We start from the raw sequence: 19,524 nt of genomic DNA, 5'->3' as shown, positions 1-19,524 counted from the left end.
CCAGCGGGTGAGGCGGGGCCGGGCCGGGGCCTGGCCCGGCCCGGCCCTTGCCAAGGCGGCGGCCGGGCTAGGCCCGCCCCTCCCTCCCTGTGTTCACGGGGTGCCGCGGGCCGGGCTCGGCCGCAGCTTGGGCGCTCTGGGGAGCGTGAGTGTCTGGGGAGGCCGTCTCCCGCCGGTGTGGTGCGCGGTTGCCGGGAGGGTACCGGGGTCTTAATACCGGTTGGCACCTCACTGGAAACTATGGAGTTCTTGCGCGTTCTGCTCTGTTCTCCCTGGAACAGGCCTGGGGCAGCCTTCTCTCAGAGTCCTGCGCACCGCCTGGACTCTGCTAATTAAAAGTATCAGTTAATTCGTGCCCTTGTTAGAGGATTTGTGGAATTAAATGCACAAACTCGATGCTTGTGAGCGCTTGGCCCACAGCAGGGCTCTGCCCACCCCGTGAAGGGAGCTGTGCGAGAGCAGTGTTAGAACACAGAACCCCACAGCATTAAAAAAAAAATACTTTTTGTGGAGAGCTGTCTTGCCAAGAGGCAAGCACTGGGAAATTTAGTGATGGAAGAGTTGGAATTTTGATTTTTATGGCCGAACGTGTAATTTATAATATTCCTTGCAACTAGTGAAATTGTAAGGCTTCTTTCAAATACAAGAAAAACATAACTGAAATGTAGTTGTACTCTTGAGGGTGCTCTCATTGTTTAGATTGTGTTAGAAAACTGTCTCAGGCCAAGCTAAACAAGGTAAGCTTACACCTGGAGGGTGTTTGCAGACAATGACCTCACTGTGGTAATGCAGCTTCAGCGCCTATTGCCTGAGGCCACGCATCTGGGGAAAATGCTGAACGTGGAACAAATTTAAATGGCTCTCCTCTCATTGTGTTGATACTTTAAGGTGGGTTTTTTGGTGGGTTTTATTGTTTGTTTGTTTAAGCCAATTTTGAACATCTATTATAGAGGAAAATGATCAGGTTTATGCAAACTTAAAGTGTTCTGTTTGTTTTGGTTTTTTTACCCCCTGCATTTTTTCACTAGAAAGAAACTGCAATGGAGAGTACAATATCGGTCACTTTCCTTGTATCGTTTTTCATACTACTATGTGAAAGTTACCATCATGGAGTGGAGACAGCTACTGTTGCACATACATTAGAGAGAACTTTTCCAAAAAAGGCACCTGGCGTTAACATTGACTTGGCAGGATTAATACAGAAGTTTCACCTTCAAGAACTTTTTCATCGTTATGGAGAAAACAATTCTCTGTCAATGGAAGGGTTTAGAAAGCTACTCCAGAACATAGGCATAGATAAAATGAAGCTAATTAAAATAGACCATGATCATGCCCATGATCATGACCACGATCACCACCCTCATCACAATCATGTTTCGTTGAGTAAGAGCTCCGAGAAGACTGTTTGTCCAAACCATGAATCTGATGCTAACAAAGACCACAGGAACAGTCACTCAAAGGAACCTCATAAAGTAGAGAATGTAGAACGACAGCAGAACTTTGTCCGCAGCAAGAACACTGTTAATCAAATAACCACGTCTGTCGTCACCGGTTCTGCAGGTGGCCGCTCCGAATTACAGAATATGCAACGTGGAGAAGCCAAGCCAGTTGGTCGTTTAGTTCTGACCAGCCCTAATGCTGTTAATGCCACAGGTGGCAGCAATGCAAGCTGGCTTGCTAACAGCAAAGCAAATGAATCTCATACTTCTCCAAAGGAATTGGAAAGAGGAAGTTACCTGTATTCTAAACTGAAAAACCAAAATACCCGTGAGGTGAGACTGATTCTGTTGTATTCTTGGGAGTCCAGATCCACCAGGAATGTTGTTATGGCTTATTTGTCAGGTTCTTCTCATTTAACTGGGTACAAGCTTTGTGGTGTAACAGTACTCATAGCAAAACACACACAAACAACTTTCCTTGAAAGGTAACATGTTGAAGGAGTGTTGTATTATGTTCACAAGCTCCGAGGGAAATATATATGCAATCTAGTTAACTTTCCTTTTTGGGAGAAAATTAAAAAATAATGTGTACTTTCATTAAGAATAAGCATACACTTGGTTTTATGTATTTATTAATTGTATGTTATTTTTAAATATTAGGAAAAATGAAAGCCACTTCAAATTAAAAACTTGCTGTTCTCCCTGAAAGCCAGAATCTGTCTTGTTTTCCTAGTAGTGTGGTGAAAGTAAATAAAAGTCCAGTTAAAAAACTGTATTCAAAGCTGCCTGACAAGCGTTCAATAATTCTATAGCAGGTAGAACTACAGTGAAATACCTGACACCTTCTTTCTTCAACCCATCCCCATCTTCTTTAAGATTGTATGTGAGGACCAACTGTAAAAAAGATTGCTGCAAAATATTATCTATTACTTTATACTAGTAAAAATTAGTGCTGATGAAGTTTATAGTTGTGTTGTAGACAGTTTTCTTGCCCAATCAGGCCCTTCTCCATTAAAGGAGACGCAAGTGTCTCTCTGAGGGTCTTAAAATATGCAGCCACACCAGGTACTTCAGGGTGGGTGCTGTGTGGTGTGTGGTTGTGGGTGCTGAATTCACAAGTTGTTACTGTGTTCTGCACAGTCGGAGCAGAAGTCCTACTGTTATTTAAACCCAGCAGGACTGTAGGTCATGCAGTGGGGAACTCTTTACTGGAGGAAGTGTATGCAGAACACATTCTGTACAAGGCTTTCCATAGTAATCACTTCTATAAAAAGATATTTAACTTTGTTCCTGCTTCCTTATATGGCCTTTAAAACTGAGTGCTTCTAAAACTTAGCACAGCAAAGCCTCTGACTTCCTTGTGCTAAGAATGAGTGTTAATTATGCATCATCTACTAGGACTCCCAAGCTGGCTTTCTGGGCCAGAAGCAGGATGGAGGTACAGTTCTTACTTAATTGGTTTGTTACTAGTTTTCTGATTACTGTTGATATAGCTGTTTTCATGTGGCACCGCTGCATCTCAATTAAAATGAGGTTTGCAGTCCTCTTGAGGATCTATCATGTTATTTTGGTTGTGATTAATCTTTAACACATGTGTCTTTCCACAGTGCTCCAGTGCGTCAAAACTGATGCAGTCCCATGGAATAGACACTCAGGTATTGTTGACTGCTACAGAATTTAGTTACCTCTGTCCAGCTCTTATTAATCAGATTGATGGCAAATACTGCATAGTCCATGCAACCAGTGAAAAAGCTGAAACTCCTCCAAAAGGTTACTCTCTGCAAATAGGTAGGTTGGTTTTCTAACATGGAATAAAAGCTTACTGGAACCCCATTTATGTTGGCTATAATATAATAATTATTATTATATAATATGTTTGAGAAACGTTGATATGTTTCAAAGCTGAAAGAAGTTTATAGTTTTCTTTTGGCACTTGACCAGGTCTAGAGAGAAATCTTTGTGGCATACTAAATGTTAACATCCAATTAATCAAAAGAGCAGGAGTGTTTGACAACAGGAATGTTAAGCAAACAAAATCTCACACAGCTGTTATTTATTCTTGTTACTTTTTTTTTTTTTTTTTTTTTTTTTTTTTTTCTTTCTTTTGTTTGGGGTTTTTTTTCTCGCAGAATAAACCCAATTATTCCATTCAAAGCAGAAGGGAATCCAAAATGTACCACCTCAGATTAAGTGCAAACACTAGACCTTTGTTCCCTCCTTTTTGCACTGTTTTGCATTTTGCTTTCACTGGCTGGTATCTTCGGGAGGGAATTTTATTGTTCCTTTCACCGTATGCTAATTTCTATTCTTCCGTAGTCTTGTTGTGGTGTCTTTAGCTGCTACCCCGCTTTTTTTTTTTTTTTTTTTTTTTTTTTTTTTTTTTTTTTTTTTTTTTGCCAGCTTGGATTGGTGGCTTTATATCCATCTCCATCATTAGTTTTCTTTCCTTACTGGGAGTTATATTGGTACCACTGATGAATCGCGTATTCTTCAAATTTCTCCTGAGTTTTCTTGTGGCATTGGCTGTGGGGACTTTGAGTGGAGATGCTTTCTTACATCTCCTTCCACATGTAAGTATTAATTACTGTTTCGTTTATTATCTCAAAGCAGAGAATTTGACATCTCTCTGTACATCTTAGTGATAATTTTAACCCCTATTAATTAATACCTATTTGATGAGTCATTTCTCAACCTTGTAAGGTAGATTATTTGATGGAAAGTTTTTTCATTTGGAACTGCTTCTATTATTCATTTCACAGTCCTTACAGTGTAAAAACTTAACATCATTAACTCTCATCTATTTCTTCTTCTTAGTCATATATATTGCTAAATCACTCATTGTTCCTTGCATGTAAGAATTTTGGATAAATGTTTTTAGTCACTTCTTTGCAATGCTGCCTTGTTATTTTATTTTTCCATTTTAATTAACTTTATAGTTGGCAGAACTTGCTCACTGTACACATTAAATATGGAATAAATGATCCAATATTTTCTGTTATCGGCCACTTAATGTTGATTGCTTATCCATCATAATTTTTTGATCAGAATCGAGCATTTCTGAAGTCCTGTGAAAACATTAGGATAGACTTTGGAGTTGCACATTGTTTTTATGTATGGACAATGAAATTGGAATATGATTATTAAATTTCTACCTTTCTTAAAGCTCTTAAGCAGGCATTCCCACCTGAAATCTTATGCTGAACACATCAATAGCCAGTGAGGAGGGGAAGAATATCAGACTTCCTTTAAAGAAGGAAATTGCTGCAAAGTTTCCTGTAGAAAAAGGTGTATGAAGTCTGTGGGCTTAGATGGGAAAGTAACTGATGTGCTGGCTGTGGCTACTACTTAAAACACAGTTTCCTTGATGCCATCAGGAGTTTTTATGGGGCCCGTTGTACATCTTGTATTGAGCAGCGTGCACATAACTGCGGTGAGGAGATGAATGCCGCGTCTACTCTCGGTCCTTGCAATGTTTCTTCCTATCAACAGATTTCTTCGTAATTTTTTGAGTTTGTATCCAGAGCATTTACCCCATGAAAGTTGCTAAGTCTGGACTCCAGATGTGAGGAAAAGAGTGTGAAGAATACTTTCTATGTTTCTTATGTTATCAGTTCTTCCGAATATAATGACTTTCCCCATTTGGTTCTCCCCTTAGTCTCATGGAAACCATCACCATCACCACGAAAAACCTCTGCTTGAACAAAATAAAGGTGCTATGTACAAACATCTTGTTTTTCGAAGTACAGAGGAGAGTGCTTACCTGGATTCTACATGGAAGGGGCTTACAGCACTTGGGGGCTTGTATTTCATGTTTCTGGTGGAGCATTTGATCACTTTAATAAAGCAGTTTAAGGACAAGAAGAAAAAGGTAGAGAAACTATTATTTTGAAGCTATATTGTATTGCATGATCATTTCTGAATACGCTTATGATACTCAAAAGAGTTTTTTATATCTATCGGGATTTAATAGTGATTGCTGACTCGATTAGTGTTATAATTTCACTTATATTAGTGATCCGTATACTTTTAAACTACATGATAACTTTTTTTCTGTGGTCCTGTTACGGAGGAGCTCTGAGTTATTTCCTTAACCAGACATATTGTACAGGCTTGACACCACAGTCAATTGTTTAATAAGCAAACATCCAGTTGCACCCTTTGTTTTAACAGTGATTTAAGAAGGTATGGTTCATTATTGGCTTCTGACATCTCAAGGCGATTATATAACTGACTATCTGAACTGGTTTTATTGTTATTTTAATTCTTATACTGGATGAAATAAAATGGCCTCGTGCAGTTATTGTACCCCTGTTGAGGGGGGGCATTTGCACAAAATGGGTAACGGTGGCAGTAAGTGCTTACATAACTAAGCATACACTGTAGAAAGTGACTTCATTAGATAGTGTGCCATTTGGAAGTACAGTCCGCCAACCCCTCTCTTCTTTCCCTCCTTTCCCCCCTAAAAAGAAGAGCAATACAGCTTTCACATTACTGTGCTGGTTTTAATGTGGAAGGTAAATGGTAGCTGAATATGGCAGGTCATAAATGTTGGTAACTGAGTTCTTTAAAGACTACTGTAGCCAGAAATAAACAATGATGTAGAAGCTGACTCGGTAAAAAAGATATGTTAAAAGCTGGAAATATCTTAAGCTTTGCTTGAAGAAAGTTTGTAAGCTACTAATTAGCTCAAAAATAGCTGATTTCTAGGCTACCACAATGATTGGCAGTCTCTGTTTAGTTTTATTGTTAAATTGGTAATTAAGGCAGCAGTCTTAGAGCAGATGCCGTGTAAGCTCTTTGACTTTGGTCACAAGAGGTGGTGGTGGTGGGGTTTATACTGAAGCTGAACTAACTGTGAGCTACAGGATGCTTTCCGTATCTCTAGTTAAATTTATTTGCCAAGAGAGGACAATTAAGAGTTCCAAGCAAAGCAAGCTTTTTGTGTCCTCCTCTCAGCCACTGGGAATAGATTTCCTGTTAGACTAATTGTGCCCTTCTAGATACTGAGTCTCTGATCATAAATTGTTGTGATATAGATGTTAATTAGTGAGCAATGATTGGAGAGATTATATGGTTTTCCTTGAGTTCACTAGAAAAAAACGTTATACTGACATTACAGTGGAAAAGAATTAGTGGAATAACTTTTAGTCAGTATTTGTGTTTCTTTTCCCAGAGGAACCCCTCTGCTTATTCCTCATGCAAAAATGTGGGGTGTTCATGTGTGAGGGTTTGTTTGGGTTTGGTTTTTTGGTTTTTTTTTCCTTCATACAGAGCCCGAGGAACCTTTATTCTCTTACTGTACTTAGCTGAGTTCCTAATGTTCCTCTTCTGCGCTCTTTATGGCTCCCATGTTGTCCTCTTTCTGTGCAGGCTACATAAATGTTGTGAATATAATGTTGCTCATGTATATCCTGAAAAAAAATTAGTAAAATATTCATAACTGCAGTATTTTCTTTTGGAATAAGAAAAAAAATGAAGATGATGGAGAAAGTAAGAAGTTTTCAGCGAATGAAGAGAAATTAGACACAGATGATCGTAAGTCTGAGTAATATTGCAGAGTTGCTTTTTTGTGGCAACACAGTTTAAAAAAAACACCTGATTGATGGTAGCTCATAGATCTGCTTCTTACTGCAGATTGAATCACTACCTACTTGAATTATTTTCAAAACAAAACCTGTCTGTGCATTGATATGTAGAGGACTAGCTCTATTTGCTGCTTTCCTTTAAAAAGAATCAGTAGGATGGAAGTAGTGAACTCAGTTTTGAAACCTTAAGCCTTTTAATTCTTGACTTAGCAGCAGAAGTTGAAGTCATTCTGTGAAGCTTTTCTGACTGTGCCTGTTGCAAATACAGCTGTACCTGCTGGCTTTTATACTGGCACTCCTCTTTAGAATGTTAGATGTTATACGAGTGGTCCATTATTTAGACTTCTGTGTATTTTAGGTCTGGATTTTGTTAGTTTGAGTATTTATTTATAATCTAAAATCCTAGAGGTTAGTTGAGGTATGTGGATTGCAAATGATCACGTGGTCATGCTAAGTCAAAACACACCACACTAGAGGTGAAACTCTTGTAGCTAAAAGAGGCATTCAGTTTCTCAGAATAATTTTATAATTCATGGGAGAGTTGTCAGTAATGGAGAAAAAAAATAACTGTATTTGTTCACTTAATTGCAGGGAAAGAATTTAGCAAGTGTTAAGAGTTAAAATAACTAATGGTAGTGTGGCACTTATATTTGTATGAGGATGTTTCATGGTCTGTGATGACTGTACTTTTAAGTGTTTATTTTTCAGTTGTTTGAACTTAAGCTCCTGTATTTATATGAAATATGAGTTTCCACAATTATCTATAATGTAATCCTCTTCTGCATTCTTAATCTTCAGCCTTAGGATGACTAAATGGTATATGCTTTCCAGACACTTTAGCTTTCTGAAGCAAAGGAAAGAACAGCATTCATGCTGTGAAACTGGGATGTGGAGCCTTACGCTCTTGTGTTTAAATTGCACTGGGTCTTCAATTAAAAACTTTTTTACTTTTTAGGAGGCATTTGTGGCCATAATGTAAGGGCTGCTTCAATTGTAAGTGACAGAAACTGAAAGTTTTTCCGATTTTCAAATATTGGGAATTATCTCAGAAATCTGATTAAAGAAAAAAGTTGTGGAAACTCTTGGAGAAAAAAACTTTCCGGTACAAGAAGTTGGGGTATCAGTCTCAACTTCTAGAAACTTATTTGTTTCTTTGCTGCATCACTTATTTAACTTGTTCACTGTATTTTTCCTTCCTATGTGATTTTAAAAATATGTAATATTACACTCTGGGTTTTTGTAACAGGGCCTGAAGGCTACCTAGGGTCAGACTCTCAAGATCCATCGCCATTCATTTCTCAGCAGCCAGCTGTGCAAGAAGAAGAAGAAGTGATGATAGCTCATTCTCATCAAGAGGAGGTTGACAATGAATATGTTTCCAGGGGCTGTAGAAACAAATGTCATTCTCACTTGCATGATACTCTAGGACAGACAGATTATCTTAGTCATCATCACCATGACTACCATCATATTCTGCATCACCATCATCATCAGAACCATCATCCCCACAGTCACAGTCAACGCTACTCGCGTGAAGAACTGAAGGATGCAGGGATAGCAACTCTGGCATGGATGGTGATTATGGGAGATGGACTACACAATTTTAGTGATGGCCTAGCAATTGGTAAGTGTTAATTTGGACTGCAGCTTTGTTATATGTGAGGACAGCAAAGTCTTGCTGTCACTTGTCTCTCTAGTTCTTATCTTACATATCTCTTTAGTAGGAACATAACTAATTAGTGGTGGATCTTTGAAGCCTAAACTTTTCTCTGGTAGCAGTTCTGAATGAATGAGAAAAGTCTCCAGTTTAACAACCTGGACACATGAACCAGAAATTATGTGTTTACAGATAAGTTTCTTTAGGAAATTTATAGACTTTGCTTATTTTTCTACTTTTAACAAAGTTAAAGCTAACATTTTTCAAAACTGAAGCTAGGCTTATAAAACAATATTTAGGGCTTAGAGCTGAATTTTTATTTCTGTGCTTGCAAGTGCTCAGGAATACTTTTTTTTTTTTTTAAGGTAAGCTTGTAATTTTGGTCACATACAAAGTAACTGCTTTTTTTCACTCTGGTCAGGCCAATAGTATCATTGGCTTCTTTATTACTTTTTCTCTCCACCTTCACTTGTTATGTAGCAGGGTCAGGTTCTATACCTTGCACATCTGGCTTTGCCATACTGGGCCCTAGTTACACATCATGTATAAGTTTCCCCAGAGCATTGCTGAGTAGGAAGATGGGACTCTGGTTTCAGAGCCTGAAGATTACACAAATGGATTGGACAAATATATATGTGTGATTTTTGTGCTGTGGGAAGTAGGCATGCATTCATTTTTACTGTAAAATGAATTTGGTCCAAGGCATTGTGTTCTCTAAGGTGCTTTTACAGTTTTGCATCGCAGTCCTGTCACATCCAGATTCTCAGATCTTACCACCCACTGAAGAGCAGCATTCCAGTTCTTCCTGGTGCTTGTACTAACCTTCCAGAGAAGGTCTGTGCTGCTTTTTGTATCCTAGGAATGTGTGACTAGGGCATTAATTAGTAGGACATTAGTTATTATCTCTCAGAAATATGATTCATGGAGAAGATATCAATAAAGTCACTATATGTTGTCTTTATTCAGATTTTTGGATTAAGAGTGTCTATATCAATTAAAAGAAGGATAGTGTAGGTAGATTTCTTCAGATGCGTAGTGTGCTGTACTCAGTCTCAAAACAGGCTCAGTATCTCTTCTTGGAAAAGCATTTAAAAAAAACGAAGTTTCTTAAGCACTGGTCATACTCTACTCAAAATGTGTTTGCTTTTTTTTTTTTTAAATTTAAACCAGTATGAACAGTTACTTTACACGTAATCACAACACTTACCTTTTTGTTCATGTCTCTATTTTTCCCTTACATTTTGTAGTTGTTCAGTCTTTTTTGACAATGCTTCAGTGACTTTTTTTTTATCAAAAAAATAACAGATTGATATTATATTTTGGACTTCTGGCTGGGAGGTCAGGTTTGTGAACTCCCTTGTGGTTTCTAGAAGGAGAGCTAGACTACAGGTATCTTAAATTTAAAAGGTTTAAGTTATAAAAAGTGAAGTCAATTCAGTAATCCTCAGTTTTTATGCCAGTCCTTCATAATCTTGACTTTAGTATTTAAGACTAATCTTTACAGGTATTGGATTCATTTCCAGCTTGTATAGCATACTGGGGTCAGTTCAGCAGTATCAGTCTTTCTCTAAATTTCATTGTAGAAACAAGTTCATTCTTGTTTGAGGAGAAAACCCAATAATAACTATTTTCTCACAGTGGTACTTAAAGCTGTTCAGATTCAGTCAATTCAAAGTATAATGTGAAAAGAGATCTTCTGATTTAATCTCATTTTTGATGACAGTTGAAGCATGGAATGTAAATTTCCGAGCAAGATCAGTAGTGAAAATGTGGTAGAAGGAGGAGGATTTGCATACAAATGACATGCAGAATCAATTACCTCTTAGCATTAGAGAGATTTGGGAAGGAGCTATGACTTTATAGTTATGAAGGGAAAAGTATGAGGAAGGCTAATAAAGGCTTATTGAACAAGTGAGAGCAATAGCCCTTAGAAGTCCTGCTGTGTAGCTTGTTCAGGCTAATGGAAATGTGGGTTTCCTTCAGCTCTGGATGTGCTCAAAAGTATCATAGAAAGACATTGATTTGATGATGATGTGGAAATGCCAATAGTACTTGTACCTTACCTGTAAATGAAGTTGTGAATGCTTCTGTGAAAATAGCTTTAGCCATGGTAACCCTTCACTTAAGTTCATTTCATGTGACTTGTTATTCTTAATTTTCCTCAAATCTGTTGTGCTAGTTATATAGGAGTAACATTTAAAACTGCTTATTTTTTTATTAAAGCATGGAACAGTTGCAGCTAATTTGTACAAAATGATCTTTTGTGATTTGAACTTTTCTATTTATCTTCAACTAAATAACTGAAGTGCAGAACATGATTTTTCCACTAATCTTGTATATATTTTTTTCTTAAGATATCACTTCTCAAAAAAGAGCTAAAAAGTATGTTTTTATGACACTATTTAATAAACTTCTTGAAAGGGGATAATACTAGATATATTAGTGTGATCTTCAGGTTTTTTAATGCTTCAAGACATCTTTTTAGCAGTGAAAAATAAAAGTAGATATTCCTGTTATTTAAGCCTGTACTTTGGCTGCTGTTTATCTATACATTATACAGCCATATCGGCGACCCAGGTACTTGGTACAAGGCTTAACCTTTGTGGTCGAAGGAAATTAGATTTACCATGTGTGATTAAGCTGGATTCTTGTATTTTTGGTTTCCCTCTAAGTGATAAGACTGGGAAAACATTGTATGAGAGAGCAATACAGAGGAACGTGTAGATTATTGAGGATGCAGGCATGAGAGAAGGTAATTACCTTCTGCCTTCCTCTATTTATCTCGTCTCCTCGGAAACTGAAGCCCCATTGAATGCTGATGAATTCTCCTGTCTTAGGAGATGACAGTAGCTATCCTGTCTGTCTCTCAAAATCTGACTCCAAAACTATAAAGCAGTGTTTAGAGGTGGGGGAAGCAGACCAATACCTAGAAAAGACTGATAGTATTCACTAATAACCTCTTTTCCTAGTCAAGTAGCAGTAAATCCTCTGATTTAACTCTTAATTACTGTGTAGACTCCTTGACTGCGTGCTTTGGAGTGAAAACCACTCCCCCTGAGGGCTTAGGACAAAATAGCTTTTTTTATTGCATGCTGCGCATCTGGAATTGGACTTCACAAATAGTCAGAAATGGGTGACTTCTAGAGGTCCTCTAGCTTGAACCCTCTGCTTGAAGCAGCTCTTGGGAACACTAGATTGGATCAGTTGTGGCTTTGCATAGCCAAGCCTTGGAAACCTCCACAGATGGGGAGACTACACTGTGTCTGTGGCTCACCTCTTCTAGTGTTGCACTACTGTCTCTTAATAAGGAAAGTTTTATTTTATGTCCAGTCTGAAGCTCCCTAGTTGTGACTTGCAGCCTCTCCCCCTGGTGTGTCATCTGTCACTTCTGATTTTGATACTTATGAATCATAAACAGCTATTCAGGTGAAGTGTAAATGCTTCCAGAAGTATAAGAAAAAAATTGAGTGAAACTAACGTGGCCTAGTCTGGTACAAGCATATGTAACAATGCTTCTGCCCTTGATGTCTGAATATCCAGTAATGTTGTTTTTTGTTTTTGTGTGGTTTTTTTCCTGTCTCTTCATAGGAGCAGCCTTTACTGAGGGGTTATCCAGTGGTTTAAGCACTTCTGTGGCTGTATTTTGCCATGAATTACCTCATGAGCTAGGTAAGACCCCAATATTTCCATATGCTGCAGATATAGGTACTTACAGGTGCACTTTGAAGAATTACCAGTGATTTTATTCTGTGGCACAATAAAATTTGGTCGGAAAACTTTATCTGTGTCACATTGTCTACTCAATAATTAACTTTTTAAAAGATCATTTTATTTATTAATCTTCCTTTTAAGAATCCAAATATTTCAGCTACTTTGTTTAAAATTCAATATCTTGCCAGTTACTTACACCTTGTTCTGTATAGTTCAGTTGTAGTTTCTATTCTCCTTAGCAACATAAATTGTGAATTGCAGGAGAATGCATGTCAATTTGCTCTTCTCGCGTCTCTGTTTAATTTTATTCTTGTGTTAGTGCTGTTAAAAGGAAGGTCACGATTAGACAAACTCTTCTCTGCATAACATTTGCTCCTTTTTCATTAAGTCTTGCAAAGAACTGCTGTAGCTCTAAATTAAACGTGGAACTACTTAAAAATTGTTCCTAGAAATTGTTTGCCTTCCAAATTCAAGTGATTTAAATTCATTACAATAATTTCTCATGGAAATGCATGTGTCTTACACTGTAGTAGTGTTCAGCCCTTTCTCAAGGCAGCTTATGAGAACAGGACGTAGCTGCTCAGTTTAACTTGGAATGAAGCTCATCTTTCCAATTGTCGAATCATTTTGAATGTGTGGCTGGTATTTCTTTCTTAGCTGTCATGGCCACAGTCATACCTGGTGTATAGAATGAGGGAAGAGCAACTTGCTTGCACTTTTTAAGGTTTAATTCCCTGAAAGTAGAATATTCAATTTCATTTAATGGAGCTTGTAAACCAGTATGTGTATACATCGAACTGTTTATTAAATGGTTTGATATATTTGTCTGGCTGTGCAAACATGTTATACAGAAATACATTACTCTGGAGAAAACATACCTGGTTTTATGAGATGGGAGGAATTGGGTCTTATTCATCTTAATATAAATTCCATGGAAATAATCAAACTTCTATTAATTACATGTACTAAGTGTTGTTAGTACAAGTATGCAAAATTCATTTTATGAATCTGATAATTTTAGATTCAAATGTTCTGTTGGTTTGGGAAGCAAGAAAAATACTTTAAAATTTTAATCTTTTTTTACTTATCACAGAAAGCTTGATAGAAATACTTTAACAGAGGTATGGAGTGGCATAGGAATACTGAAACAAATGGTTCTAGCTGAAATTAGCTGGGGATAAAATTGGATCATTCTGTTGTTAATGCTCAACAATATTTATAACATACCAGCTCATCTTAATTGCAATATCTTGTGGGAAAAGCTGTTGTAACAAATTACTCAACTCAGCTTTGAAGATTGCTTTTGTTTACTTTAACTGGAGATAACCTACGTTTTTATACAGAATCCATTTTATTTCCAAATAATAAGCCTATATTATTTTACTCTGTTTTAGATCTAATTTATCTAAACAACAACAACAAAAAATCTATTCTGAATGATGGAAAAACCTGTTTCTGACTGGTAGTCTATCATTCCTCCAAGGGAAAATAAGGTGTTAAGGATCATTTACAAAAATTAACGAAGAATTATTTCTAAATTTAATGAAACAGCTAGACTTAAAGTACAAAGGGCAGATAAAGGATAATAAATGGAATCACCACCATTGCTTTATGCAATTAAGTGGGAATATTTTATTTTAGAAAGTTGTTTAGAATGCTCGTGCATATTGGGTTCTACAGTATTTTACAGTGTTGGTTTACATGCAAACTACACTAAAAGCTGCTTCTTCCAAAAGTCCTAAGGCTTTAGGGTTCATAAACTTACAATGTTTGCTGATGTGTTGTTTCTTCATGTGCGCTTTTTGATTTTCCTTCCCTGGGTGATTTCTGATTTTAGAAAGGAAAAAATAAGGCAGACAACAGCATAAAAATAACTTAGCAATCCTGTAAGTAGGAAGAGAACTCATGAATACTGCCATAAATAGTTACCCGAGGATGAGAACTCTTCTTTTGTTTTTTCCTGGTTGTAGGAGACTTTGCGGTGCTTCTCAAGGCCGGTATGACTGTCAAGCAAGCCGTGCTGTACAACGCCCTGTCCGCCATGCTGGCCTACCTGGGCATGGCCACCGGCATTCTCATCGGTCACTACGCAGATAACGTTTCCATGTGGATATTTGCACTCACTGCTGGCTTGTTCATGTACGTGGCGCTTGTGGATATGGTAAGTGGATAGCCCTACTCGAATTCATAGAACATAACTTAAGAACTAGTGCTAATTGTGTTTTGATCTCAAAATACATTCTTCCGTATTTTCTTCCTCAATAACTTCTTCTGTGCTTGAAGATGCTGATGGGTATGCAGTGTAAGAGCTCAGTTAAATGTTTAGGTGGGATATTGCTTTTATTTAGATTGGTGTCAGAACAGAGATTGTTTCTCCCTTAGTTGTTAAACAGAGGCAGTTAACAGCAGAAGTAGGGTAAAAAATTTGCTTCTGACAGCTATAGTAGATAGCCAATAAGGCCACAAGCTGCACACTCTTGGCACCACCAAATGTACTTCAGCTTTTGCATTAAATCATTACTGCTTCTTGAGATGGAGACAGAATTGTATTTAAACCTATACTGTGCCTCAGGAGAATGTTTGTACAGAAGTACAAAGTAGTGAAAGCTTAACTATCTTAAGAATAAAATTCTTGGTGTGGCTTGATTAAATCAGTTGGTAAATAAGCCAGCAATTTACTCAGGATATGATTAAGACATCAGCATAATTATCATGAAAACAGTAATTAGAACATTACAGATTCTCTCTGTTTCTAAATATGCAAGTAGACTCTGATAATGTTGTTCATGTTGAATGACACCTAATTAATGCAGTCAACAGGAAAGAGCAGAGGAGCAAGACTCTGCTACCTCATGCCTCACAGCTGAAGAACTGAATCTGACGTAACTGTTTATTTTGAAGGCATTTAACACTTTCTTGTTTGTTTAGGTGCCTGAAATGCTCCACAATGATGCCAGTGATCATGGATGTAGCCGGTGGGGATACTTCCTGTTACAGAACGCTGGAATTCTGTTGGGTTTTGGGATAATGCTGCTTATCTCCGTATTTGAACATAAGATTGTATTCAGTATAAACCTCTAATCCTGCTTGCCAGAAAGACAGCTTGGTGTTAAATTTAAGTGGTAGGTTTTTTCTATTAAATTCCCTAGTGGAGAGGTACGTTTGATATAGACTAGATATTTTTATTTGTGTGCTTTATTATGTCCCTCCCTCCCTCCTCCCCTAGTAGGACTAGACACTGTAAGGCTTTTTTTTTTCACTTAGGATTTAGCATTGCATATGGTACTGTGGAAAGTTGTACTTAGTTAAACATGGTGAAAGTGCCAAATCTATTAAAGCAGTATTGTCTAGGGGGCTAGGGGTTTTTTTTGTCGTAAGTTTGTTTACTGTATGTGATTATATGTAACATTTTTTTACTTCAATGGTTTTGTTGGCTTAAAGAAATAAAATGCCAGTGGTTTTTATTTTAGCACAATCAAAATCAGTGGATACCAAGGACAGTGAGCAGCGTAAAACAAGAAAAAGACATGTAAGGCATAGCATATGTTTACATTGGTAGAAACTCATCTCTTCTGCATCCACCTAGTTTACACGGAGTGACAGATGAGTCCACTCCATCCTTTTTGTGGTGGTTCTTCTTTCAGTATCTTGTGGTTTCTTTGTGTCTTATTCCAGTTGGCTTCTACTTCAAACAAATTCTTGTGAGATCCTGTTTTAAGTGTTTGTACCAAATGTTTTACTTGTTTCATCCTTTCTGATATGAGTTGCTCTTCACCAATTTTTCAAATCAGCAACAGAAGTACAGCTATTAGACTGTAAAAGCATAGCTCTAGTTCTAATATACATAAATTCCATCAAAAAGACTTTTAAAGTAGTCCTATAACCCACTTATGCTGCCTGAAATGGCAAAGGTATATTATATCTGTTATCAAGAGGAGGAGTGCTACAGGCTGAGATAAACAGCCACTTACTACAATAATTTCCTTAAGTAAACTGTTGCTTCAGGAAATGAGCTGAGTGGGAGAGCTGACTACTTCTAGTTCAGTGTGATTGCACACAAACCTGTGCAAAACAGTTTTATATTGCAACAGCTAAAGCTCATATCTAAAATAGCAAAATCTCTTTGACAGCATATATAGGGAAGTAGCACATTAAGGATAATCATGAGTCTATACGTAAGTATGTAGTTTGAGCTTACAGTCTTAATATTTTGTAACTGAAGGAAGGAAAAGGATGAAAAAGATAATAGCAAAATAAATAAATTCTCCATTTTAAGGGAAGGTGAACATTAAGCAACTTCTATATAATGAATACATAACAGAATTGTGTTACCTTAACTAGCTAGCTTTTAAAATCCCAGAAATAAACCAATTAGACCTTATTTCTGATTCAACTTTACCACTGCTTCACATCTTCAGCTGAATAAAAAGCTTGAACAAAGAGGAAGTGTTTGAGAATCCCATGTCTGACAGGTTAAAACAATCTGTCAGAAAGCCAAAGCTAGTGTACCACCTCAGAAATAGATGTTTGGAATTAACTGAGGTTTGTTTTAGTTGGAGGTGGTGGTTTTGTTTTGGTGTTTTTTTTATTTATTTACTAGTTAAGAAATGGAGATCACAGGAGTTTCTGCAGCTGGTGTAATATTAGCTTTTCCTCCTCCTTCAGTCTTTCCTCAGGTTAACAAGGTTGAGATTTGATCTTCTTTTCACAAGGTGCACTTCCTTCAGCTCTGCTGATGCATCCTCAGGGAGCACTGAGCTGTGGTGGAGTCTTGCCAGCACCCCCGGATCTGCTTGTATATGAACCTGTATCTCTCTTTGCTTGGTGAGCAGTTGTTTCACGTTTTGCATTTCTTTTGTTCTATGCTATTGCACTTTGAGCATCTGGACTTCTGTTAGAAGCACATCTCTGAACAAAGGGCAGATGCACTCTGCCAGAGGGGTTCTACAGCTTGAGGTGCAGAAGAGTCATGCCATGGCACAACAGCCATCTGCTCAGTTTTCATAGCATCTCCTTGATCATCCTGGGCTTTTTTCACTCTTTCTTATAGCAGTTGTATTCCAGTGTTCCCAAACTTGAATTTCTAGTATCTGTGAATATGATGAAAAATGGATATATATCTGCCTGTTGCTTCTGTATCTCTGAATCAGAGGCGGTAACTTCTACTTCTTTTTTACATTGTCTAAATTCCTATGACATTTCTGCCCTAACCTGCTCTGTGACCATTTCTTGACTTTGTAGCTAAAACTATGGCTAAAACCCAGCTGCTGATCTTCATCTTTCCTTTGCTTGAATACCAGGATCTTTGGCTCATGGAAAGCTGTTCCATTTCTGGTGTGTGCATGTTGCTGCTTCCTTTAGAAAAACAGAAAGTTCAACCCCACCCCAACATGAACACACACACTGAACCTGCCAAAACTGAATTTTTCATGCCCTGACAACTGCTTTTTCCAAGAGCTCCACTCTTAGCAGTCCCACCTCATTCCAGATCTCTCAAAATGTGGCTGCTTTTCCCCAGGAAGTCTGTTCCTGATGTCCTTCCATGCAGCTGAACATGCTGCCCTTTGGAATGGTCTGTCTTGACTCTGTCCTGTTTAAATGAGTCTTGCCTTTGCTGGCGGTAGTGGTGCTGGTTACCACTGGAGCTGATGTGTCTCAGTTCATGCTCCTGGACTGCTCCTCAGGAGCAAGATGCGTTCCTCAGTACAGTTTCACCCCCTCTTCCCTCCAGACCTCTCATCACAGCTCTGTTCTGCTGAAATGCAGTGACTGAGGTGTGACCTCGCTGCATCCAGTGGGTTTTGTAGGTCTTGGGCACTGTGTTTACCAGGGGTCTAGTAAACCACCATAAAATCCATGGGTTTAGCCTGTGGGTCTTTCACCTTCTGTCCCCCACCCTCAGCCCTTATGGATGTTGGGCATGGTCCATCTCTTTGGTCATCAGGGCCTTCAGACTTGGATGGGTCCCACGTCCTTTCACTTTGAGTTTTTTTACTAGTGGTTTGTGTTAGGCCACAGCCTTCAGAGCTGCTTGTTCAGCTGGGCTTTCCTTGTCCCGTGGGTGGCTGTGAAACATGAAGCAGGCATGTTCTCAAAGAGATTTTTAAGATCTATGGCTAAGTAATGGAGATAAATATATGAGTTTCAGCCAGTTCTTGGTTGGCTTTTGATCTAATCAACTGACATTAAAATATCTGCCTATCAAAACTAGCACTAGAACATCTGCATATCAAAACACATTGCTAAGGTAACAGCCTGAAAAATAAATTGCCTTCAGAGCATGTGGGCAGAAATGGCTCGATAAGCTACACCAGCATATCCTGCCCATGTCCATGACAGGCAGCTGTCCAGACTAGTCACTAGGAAGACTCTAGAGTGAAACCTGCTGTACCTTTGTACCAGCAAGTTGACAAAAGTTTTTTTTTTGTGGGTTTTGTTTGGGTTTTGTGGGGGTTTTTCAATTTGTCAGCCTTACAAAGTAGAATCTGTATCTGTTGCAATGTGCTTGCGTTGAAAGCCCTCCTGGTTGGGCAAACTGATGGGGCAGAGCCTCTGAGCAGCCCTTCATTTTCATGTGTGTGTTTTTGTGCAGCAGTTTGTAAGGTGCCTGGCTCTTCCCCCTGAGAAATGATGTGTGTCTGTTTTGTGTATCCCTCTGTACCTTAATTATCACACAGACCTTAATTTTATATGCTGTTACAGCTGCCTTATTTAGTGTCTGTGCTTGATGCGGTCAAACCATGCTGGGATCAAAGTTATTTTCATTGTAACATGTTCTTCTGAAGGTTTTGGCCTGGATTTGTACAGAAGAGGTACCGTGGGCAGTGAGAGTTTAAGGAAGGGGGGTGTCCCTGCGCCGGGGTGACCAGGGCTACCTGTATTTCAGATGTGGTCACAGCTAAGGTGTAATTCTTGGCCTGCCCGAGCTGAGGGAGCAGCATATTTCAAATGTCTGTGGATAAGAACTGGGTCACTGTGTTTGCTGCCGCGGAAGGTGCTGTAATGAGGGTGTGTTTATTGGGAATGCGGGTTCGGTCCGTGTGCGCTCGCTGTGGCTGTACCGCTGCCGCTGGAGACAATAAACCACTGAACCAAGCGCTGCCCTTTGAGCGTCTTCCTCACAAAAAGAAAA

The 19,524-nt window shown here is 38.4% G+C and overlaps 1 protein-coding gene across 3 annotated transcripts in view; it reads left to right on the top strand.

Annotated features, from left to right (window-relative positions):
* The window catches only part of SLC39A6 (solute carrier family 39 (zinc transporter), member 6), a 19,873-nt gene extending 386 nt beyond the window's left edge, over window positions 1–19,487 (top strand). The window contains exons 2-10 of one of the 3 annotated variants that reach the window (XM_014938624.1): window positions 1,029–1,772; window positions 3,047–3,227; window positions 3,840–4,009; window positions 5,095–5,307; window positions 6,905–6,974; window positions 8,271–8,648; window positions 12,270–12,350; window positions 14,363–14,553; window positions 15,321–19,487. In XM_014938624.1, coding sequence (XP_014794110.1) covers window positions 1,041–1,772; window positions 3,047–3,227; window positions 3,840–4,009; window positions 5,095–5,307; window positions 6,905–6,974; window positions 8,271–8,648; window positions 12,270–12,350; window positions 14,363–14,553; window positions 15,321–15,473 — 2,169 coding nt within the window. In that variant the 5' untranslated portion in view covers window positions 1,029–1,040 and the 3' untranslated portion in view covers window positions 15,474–19,487. Of the gene's footprint in view, window positions 1–1,028; window positions 1,773–2,794; window positions 2,878–3,046; window positions 3,228–3,839; window positions 4,010–5,094; window positions 5,308–6,904; window positions 6,975–8,270; window positions 8,649–12,269; window positions 12,351–14,362; window positions 14,554–15,320 lie in introns of those variants that run through there. The other 2 variants (XM_014938625.1, XM_014938626.1) reach the window with 2 other exon arrangements.
* The last annotated feature ends 37 nt before the right edge of the window (window positions 19,488–19,524 follow it).

The sequence above is a fragment of the Calidris pugnax genome, unplaced genomic scaffold, assembly GCF_001431845.1.
Source record: "Calidris pugnax isolate Ruff unplaced genomic scaffold, ASM143184v1 scaffold13, whole genome shotgun sequence".
Taxonomy (NCBI): Eukaryota; Metazoa; Chordata; class Aves; order Charadriiformes; family Scolopacidae; genus Calidris; species Calidris pugnax.
The sequence above is the reverse complement of the archived record's forward strand: the minus strand, read 5'-3'. Positions and strand labels throughout refer to the sequence as shown.